Below are 8808 nucleotides of genomic sequence, written 5' to 3' on the forward strand. Positions count from 1 at the left end.
ATGCCCTTTGCAGCCGACCCTCCGGAGATGCTCCTGTTCACGGACGCGTCGAAGGAGGGGTGGGGTGCTTATCTCTTAGGGAAATCAGCAAGAGGAAACTGGATAGCCATAGAGAAGTCCCAGCACATCAACGTTCTAGAGTTGAGGGCAGTACAAAGAGCGTGCCTGGAGTTTGTACACCTACTCCGGGGAAACACCGTAGCGTTAATGTGCGACAACGCCACGGTAGTAGCTTGTATAAAGAAGCAGGGAGGCCTAAGGTCAAAGGAGCTGTGCGTCCTCACTTTACAACTTCTGGAATGGGCCGAAGTGGAACAGATAAGAATATCAGCGAGGTTCATCCCAGGGAAAAGGAACGTCCTCGCCGACGGCCTCAGCAGGATGTGCAAGTGGTGGGATACGAATGGTCCCTACACCCGGAAGTAGCCAGATCCGTCATTCAGAAATGGGGTTCGCCGGTGATGGACCTCTTCGCAACAAAGCTGAACACGCAGCTCCCCGTGTTCTGTTCTCCTGTTCCAGACCCAAAAGTGGCGTTCGAAGACGCCTTCCAACATCCGTGGGACAATCTCAACGTGTACGCTTTTCCCCCCTTCGGGATGCTCAGGCAGGTCCTCAACAGGGTGAGAAAGACAAGCAACATACAGATGACTTTGGTAGCGCCCTGGTGGCCGGAGAGAGAGTGGTTCGTGGACTTAAGGGAGCTAACACAACAGCCGCCCTGGCGCCTTCCGGACAGGCCAGATCTTCTCCGACAACCACACTTTCAAAGGTTCCACGAAAATCCACGGTCCCTCCGCCTTCATGCATGGAGGTTATCGAGCGTCTCTTGAGGAGGGAAGGCTATTCGTCGAGTACAGCAACGAGGATGTCGGGCTACCTGAGACGGTCATCGACAGCTGTACTGTATATCAGGCTAAGTGGGCCACCCTTACCAAATGGTGCGCCACTAGGGACATCAAGCCCCTGAAGGTCTCCATCCCGCAGGTAGCGGACTTCCTAGTTTACCTCAGGGACGTGGTCAACATGTCCATTCCAGCCATCAAGGGAGTCCGCGCGGCCTTGGACCAAGTTTTTCTCCTGAAGGGCATAGACCTGGGTAACTCTAGACATATCTCAATGCTCATTAAGAGCTTTGAGCAATCATGCCCCCCGCAAGCTGTGAAGGTGCCACAATGGGATGTGGCAAGGGTCCTGAAGATGTTATCCGAGCCTCCGTTCGAGCCCTTGAAACACATCGTGGATAAGGATCTCACTCTCAAGACAGTTTTCTTGCTGGCGTTAGCTTCAGCTAAACGGGTAAGCGAGATTCATGGTCTGTCCTACGAAGTTGCTCACTCGAAAGGTTGGCGAGAAGTCACATTCAAGTTCGTTCCTTCCTTCGTAGCTAAGAGCCAGAACCCTGCCGTATGGAACCCCAGGTTTGAGGGTTTCTCTATTCCAGCAATCCCCCAGTCAGACGACGTGAAGGATTTGCGCCTATGCCCCGTCAGGGCAGTGAGAAAATACTTGGAAAGAACAGTAAAACTCCGGCCCGGGATCAAGTGTCTTTTTGTTTCCGCTGGCTTCGTGAAGAAGCCAGTCTCGAAGAATACCATCTCCTTCTGGTTGCGGCAGGTCATCATCAGGGCCTACAGTAAGGCGGGAATCCTCCTACCGGGGAAACCCAATCCTCATGACATTAGGGGCCTGAGTACTACGTTGGCCTTCGAGAAAAATATGGCAGTGGGCCAGATCCTAAGGGCAGGCACCTGGGCCAACCAGCCTACCTTCACGGCTCACTATTTGAAGGACTATTCAAGAAGATCCCTGGACGGGTTCTCGATAGGTACCGTCGTTTCAGAGCTCCAACGGTTTAAAGGCATAGCCTCAGTGATAACCGCGGGTAACAAGCACAAGAGACACAGGTTCATTCCTTAAACCCCCTTGTACTTCCTTTCCCCCTTTTCCGCTTCAAGTGGGATATGTGAGGGCCCTGAGCCAGAGATGAGTACCTCATCAAGAGGAAGACATGTCCCCTAACTTTTCTTGCACAGGTGAGTTTCTTAGACACTAAGATGGGTTTTTGTGTAGTTTCCTCTCAATCATTTTCTATGGGGTCAACACGACCTAGCCACTTTCTAGGTCTCTGGAGATTCCTCAGCACGGACTCAAGAACTTTTTAGGGCCATGCCCACCTCCTAAAGTATAAGTCTCCTAAGAAAGTAGTTCGAGGTAAGTACTTCGTGTTGGAACAAATCACAAATTTTAAGTAATTTGTATTTTTCCTAACAGTACTTACCTCGAACTACTTTCGGGTAATGGCCCACCCTGCCTTCCCCGAGTGTCCCCTGGTTTTCTTAGAGACCTTAGCAACCAAGAACTTACTGGAGGTCGAGACCTAAGCAAGCATGCTCTCTGACCCGGGGTTAGCCTCAGGGCGCGTATCACTCCGCCTGAGGTCGCCCCTCATAGAAAATGGGTTTAGGGTAAACTACACAAAACTCTGGTCGGGTGGGAGGAGATCCCAGATACTCCTAAGAAAGTAGTTCGAGGTAAGTACTGTTAGGAAAAATACAAATTACTTAAAATTTGTGATGTTAATGTATGGATCAGAAACTTTGGTTGTAAGAGGAAAAGAGGAAGCAAAGCTTGAGAGAACAGAGATGAGAATGCTATGGTGGATTATGGGAATCTCACTGTTTGAAAGACTGGAAAATGATGAAGTAAGAAGATTGGTAGGTGTAGTAAAGATTACAGACACGATAAGAGTGTCACGACTGAGATGGTGTGGACACGTGTTAAGGATGGATAGTGGGGAGGGCTTCGGAGGAACCTGTAAGGGAGAGAAGATCAATAAGGAAGCAGATAATTAGATGATGAGATAAGGTGAAGGATAGAAGAGGGTTGATGGAAGAGGATACCTTTGATAGAAGGCATTGGAGAGGACGCATCAGGCAACCGACCCCTTAATGTAGGGATAACGGTGGGGAAGAAGAAGTGAAGTGTATAGCCACTTATGCATAAGATATAAAAGTACAGTATTGTTTTTACTCTGAAGGATGGGATCTGATTCGCAGACAAAATTATTTATAATTCGTGTTTTGTAATAAGTTAATATACTTGATGAAAGACCGTTAATAGCACAAACTTCAGCTATGAAACAATTGGAAAATTGAGTTTAGTACAGTAACAAACGACACAAATGAAACAGCAAAACAAAAAAATTAAATTTTCTAAACCTAAACAAAAGACGTACAAATATATTACTTTTAATCTGGCCATTGCTTGCATTCATAATGGTTTCAAGACATCATTCCTTCAAGAGTAAGCACACACACATTGATTGACCGGACAGCACCTCCGGCCGGAGGCTCTTAGACTCAAGGCCATTCATCATCATCATCTCCTCCTACGCCTATTGACGCAAAGGGCCTAAAAGAGGATTCATTGCCTAGATACATCAAAGGATAGCCAGTTCCTTGTGATGTGCAGTGCCTATCTGACTAAGGCAAGTGACCCCTGCCGGTCCATACTAATTCTAGTTAGATCAACAGCCTGGCATCAGGAGTAAAAGCCGAAAAGACAGTTTATTAGCCCCCAAAAAGTAAGCAGTAGTCAGCCAAACACATGGACAAAAGATCTGAGAATTGTTTAATACCCTACAGTATTTATGACAGTTAATTAAGAAATAAAAGCTAACTAAAATATATTCTAATTTATATATATATAGTGCTGAGTGAGGTTGCTTTACCTTTACAGACATTATTAAACTATTTTTGTCTCTCTCCCTTTATACATTTAGCAGTATGGAAATATAAGCTAAAGATAAAGAAAAATAAATATTGAGGAATTAAAGAAAAATAAATATTGAGGGAATTCAGGTTTCTTTCATTTGGATTTTGGATAGACTTATTTTATTCATCATCATCATCATCATCATCATATCCTCCTACGCCTATTGACGCAAAGGGCCTCGGTTAGACTTCACCAGTCGTCTCTATCTTGAGCTTTTAATTCAATACTTCTCCATTCATCATCATCTACTTAGAGCTTCATAGTCCTCAGACATGTAGGCCTGGGTCTTCCAACTCTTCTAGTGCCTTGTGGAGCACCGCTGAACGTTTGGTGAACTAACCTCTTTTCAGGAGTGCGAAGAGCATGCCCAAACCATCTCCATCTACCCCTCATCATGATTTCATCCACATATGGAACTTAAGTAATCTCTCTTATAGTTTCCTTTCCAATCCTGTCCTGTCATTTAACTCCTAATTGGAGATTGTTTCATTCAAAAGGACTTAATGGTACTTCATACCATAGATGGTAATTGTAAAAAGTGCTAATATATTCTAAGCATGGTTAATGGAAAAGTGAATTATGAGATTACTGTATAGGCCCTGATCTTAAAATGGATCCAATCTGTGGATTAAAGGTCGCTCATGGGTGACAGTAGCAAAGGGCTTCTAGGGTATTTTAAAAGTTTTATTCCAGCTGTGACCAAGATGTGAAATGATCTTCCTAATCGGATAATTGAATCGGTAGAACTTCAAGTTCAAACTTGCAGCAAATGTTTATATGTTGAACAGGCTGACATACGTCTTTTTATAGTTTATATATGAAATATCTGTTTTGATGTTGTTACTGTTTTTAAAATATTTTATTAATTTTTAATTATCTCAAATATTGTTTATTTATTTCCTTATTTCCTTTCCTCACGGCTATTTTTCCCTGTTGGAGCCCTTGGGCTTATAGCATCTTGCTTTTCTAACTAGAGTTGTAGCTTAGCTACTACTACTACTACTACTACTAATAATAATAATAATAATAATAATAATAATAATAATAATAATAATAATAATAACAACAATAATAATAATAATAATAATAATAATAATAATAATAATAATAATAATGATGATAATAGAAAAATGTCTTAGAGGCCGAACATATATACTAATGATCAGTGGTTAAGGCTTCTCACCATCCGATGTAGGAAATCAAGGAGTCATTTTGAATATTGAAATACATGACATAACAGACAGCAAAGATATTTGCTTTAAAGGTTTTAAAGTCCGCTCATGAATGACAGATGCAAGGGACAGTGACAATGCCCTAGCTAGCAGGACAATGCCCAAGAGACTGACAATATATACATATGATTAATGACCCAGTCCCCTCTCCACCAAAGCTAGGACATTCCTAGTAAGCTTACAAAATAAAAAATAACTGATAACTGAAATGCACAATTAGAAAAAATTATAATTTTTTTTTTCTTTTAATTCAATCCATAAAAATCGTATATTCTTTTGGGGGAAATTAAAAAGGGTTATTAATATACAATAAATCTTCCACATTGAAAAAAAAAAGGAAATAGAAATGAGAAATAGCAGAAGAATGTGAAACTTTCCAACATTATTTCTAGATCATTTATCATTTGAGAAAAAAACATATTAACCCTAAGGATATCACCGAAGGCCAAATCTATCTGTGGCCGAGATATCCTCCAGGACAAACGATGTCCCTCATAATGAGGCTGGCCGCAAATGACAGTTGGTTTAATACCAAAATTGCAAGTTACCGAAGGAAGCCATTGTTAAGTACGGGTTCTGATCGAACCGCAATTGAGACGCAACGTTTGCAATAGACCCCAGGGTGATGATTTTGGGTCAATGGAGCTGTTTATTTGATCTTTCTTCCAAACCGGGAACGAATTTCTTATTAAAACATCAAAGGGAGAATTGCTAGATCATGGGGTCTGGGAGACTGGCTCTGATAAATAGTCTTAGTCGGTTTGAAGGCTTAAATGTAATCAGCATCATCATCATCTCCTATTGACGCAAGGGGCCTCAAGTTAGATTTCACCCAGTCGTCTCTATCTTCAGCTTTTAATTCAACACTTCTCAAGTTAGATTTCACCCAGTCGTCTCTATCTTGAGCTTTTAATTCAACACTTCTCCATTCATCATCATCTACTTCGCGCTTCATAGTCCTCAGCCATGTAGGCCTGGATCTTCCAACTCTTCTAGTGCCTTGTGGAGCCCAGTTGAACGTTTGGTGAACTGCTCTCTCTTGGGGAGTGCGAAGAGCATGCCCAAACCATCTCCATCTACCCCTCGTCATGATCTCATCCACATATGGCGCTCGAGTAATCTCTCTTATAGTTTCATGACTAATATATTAAAAATATTTCATATTAATCATTCTTTACGGGTAGTTATTTTGAACAAGAAAAATCTGGCTACTTGGTGGGCGTTCATTAGGCCTGAAAGCTCTTTCAGTTGTAACTAGTTGTTCTAAAGATTTAGTAAGACTCCCAGTTTCTGATCCATAAATTATAACTGGTAGGATCATCTAACATCAGATTAAAACTATACAGTATATATATATATATATATATATATATATATATATATATATATATATATATATATATATATATATACAACCACACACACACACACACACATATATATATACACACATATATATATATATATATATATATATATATATATATATATTATATATATATATATATATATATATATACTGTATATATATATGGGTATGTGTGTGTAAATATCCACCAAAATAGCATTTAATATCAAATTCTACCTTTGGGAAAGTACATTCGCTGGAAATTCATTGATATTAACAGCTTCTGGCTAGGAAAAGATTCGAACCTATGCCTCTTACCCGAAACAATGCCAGCAAGGGATTCTACTAATCGAGCTTTCATAATTGAATCACTTCCACGTCTCAACATAACAATTAATCCCTGAAGGTATCACTATGACTAAAATTGTGGCAGGAAATTGTTTACAAACAAACTAAGAAGACAGACAAACACTAAGCGAAAACATAACCTCCTCTCCCACTTTGTTGGTGGAGGTATAAGCCACAGTAAGTAAACGAGCAGCAATACTTTGCTCAGTACAGAGTATATCCCGAATACAGGAAGTCTAAAGGGTTGTGGTGGCCTGTTGGTAACGTCCCTGTCTGGTGAATGCCAGCCTGGGGATCAAGTCCCTGCTCAAACTCGTTAGTTCCTTTGGTAGTTGCAATCTCACCATCCTTGTGAGCGAAGGATGGGAGGTTTGGGGTAGCCTATAAGTCCTGAGTCATCTGCAGCCATTGCCTGGCCCTCCTTGGTCCTAGCTTAGGTGGAGAGGTGGCTTGTTGGTAACACCCCCTGCCTGATGAATGCCAGAATGAGTCCAAATCCTGCTCAAACTCGTTAGTTCCTTTGGTAGTTGCAATCTCACCATCCTTGTGAACGAAGGATGGGAGGTTTGGGGTAGCCTATGAGTCCTGAGTCATCTGCAGCCATTGCCTGGCCCCTCCTTGGTCCTAGCTTAGGTGGAGAGGTGGCTTGTTGGAAACGCCCCCTGCCTGATGAATGCCAGAATGAGTTCAAATCCTGCTCAAACTCGTTAGTTCCTTTGGTCGCTGCAATCTCACCATCCCTGTGAGCTAAGGATGGGAGGTTTGGGGTAGCCTGTAGGTCTATCTGCTGAGTCACCAGCATTCATTGCCTGGCCCTCCTTGGTCCTAGCTTGGGTGGAGAGGGGGCTTTGGGCACTGATCATATATAATAGAATGGTCAGTCTCTAGGGCATTGTCCTGCTTGATAGAGTAATGTCAATCTCCCTTGCCTCTTCCATTCATGAGTGGCATATAAACCTTTAAAAAAGTCAAAGTCTGGTAAAAGGGGATATAAAAAATTCCATTATATAAAACTTTTAGTCTTCCAAGTTGTCCAACAACCCCAATCTATTGGTATATAACGCACCTGCATCTCATAAACAACGCTACTGGGGTCGAAAATCCTTACCGTAAATCAAGCGTAAATGGAGCAAAAAGTACCTTTTCCCAATATTAGCCGCGGTGGTTAACTGTGCATCCCCTTTATAAGCAATTTTAGGTGGATGTCGTTGAGAGAAGCCTCAGGTATAGACCAAGAAGCCTACATAACGATGTATTATTATTATTATTATTATTATTATTATTATATTATTATTATTATTATTATTATTACTACTACTACTAGTGTACGAAACGCGTAAGAAATGACGGTTGAATATTTTGATAGATATGCACCCCCAAGCAACCCACTCTCACCCGGGTAAGGCTACTCCCCTCTCCCCCCTACCTGAGGGACGGGGAGTGCTCAGCATGACCGTGTATATATATATACTATATATATATATATATATATATATATATATATATAATATATATATATATATATATACACACACACATATATATATATATATATATATATAAATATATATAAATATATATATTACAACACACACACACACACACATATATATATATATATATATATATATTATATATATATATATATAATATATATATATATAAATATATATATAGCCAGACACTTGCTCTTCATTATGTAAGAGAGATCACAAGCCAAGCTACAACCCTACTTCAAAAAGCAGAATGCTTAAGCCCAAGGGCTCCAACAAGGAAAAATAGCCCAGTGAGGAGAGGCAATAAGTTAATAATGAACTATATAAGAGAAGACAATAAAAAACATAAAAGAACCCATGATATATATGCTGAGTCATCAGCAGCCATTGTCTGACCCTCTTTGGTCCTAGCTTGGGTGGAGAAGGGTCTTGGGTGATGATCATATGTATGTAAGGTCAGTTTCTAGGGTATTGTTCTGCTCGAAAGGGCAATGTCACTGTCCCTTCGCCTCTGCCATTCATGAGTGGCCTTTAAACCTTTAATATAAGTGTTTATAGTTTATATAGGAAATTTATTTTAATGTTGTTACTGTTCTTAAAATTTTAT

General features: G+C 40.9%; 1 protein-coding gene across 1 annotated transcript in view; it reads left to right on the plus strand.

Moving 5' to 3' along the window:
• LOC137654805 (uncharacterized) overlaps positions 1–8808 on the plus strand; it is a 32555-nt gene continuing 23747 nt past the window's right edge. Inside the window, exons 1-3 of the mRNA XM_068388757.1 lie at positions 1–235; positions 319–623; positions 838–1725. Of these exons, the coding sequence (XP_068244858.1) occupies positions 1–235; positions 319–623; positions 838–1725 (1428 nt within the window). The remainder of the gene's footprint in view (positions 236–318; positions 624–837; positions 1726–8808) is intronic.

The sequence above is a fragment of the Palaemon carinicauda genome, chromosome 15 (assembly GCF_036898095.1).
Source record: "Palaemon carinicauda isolate YSFRI2023 chromosome 15, ASM3689809v2, whole genome shotgun sequence".
NCBI lineage: Eukaryota > Metazoa > Arthropoda > Malacostraca > Decapoda > Palaemonidae > Palaemon > Palaemon carinicauda.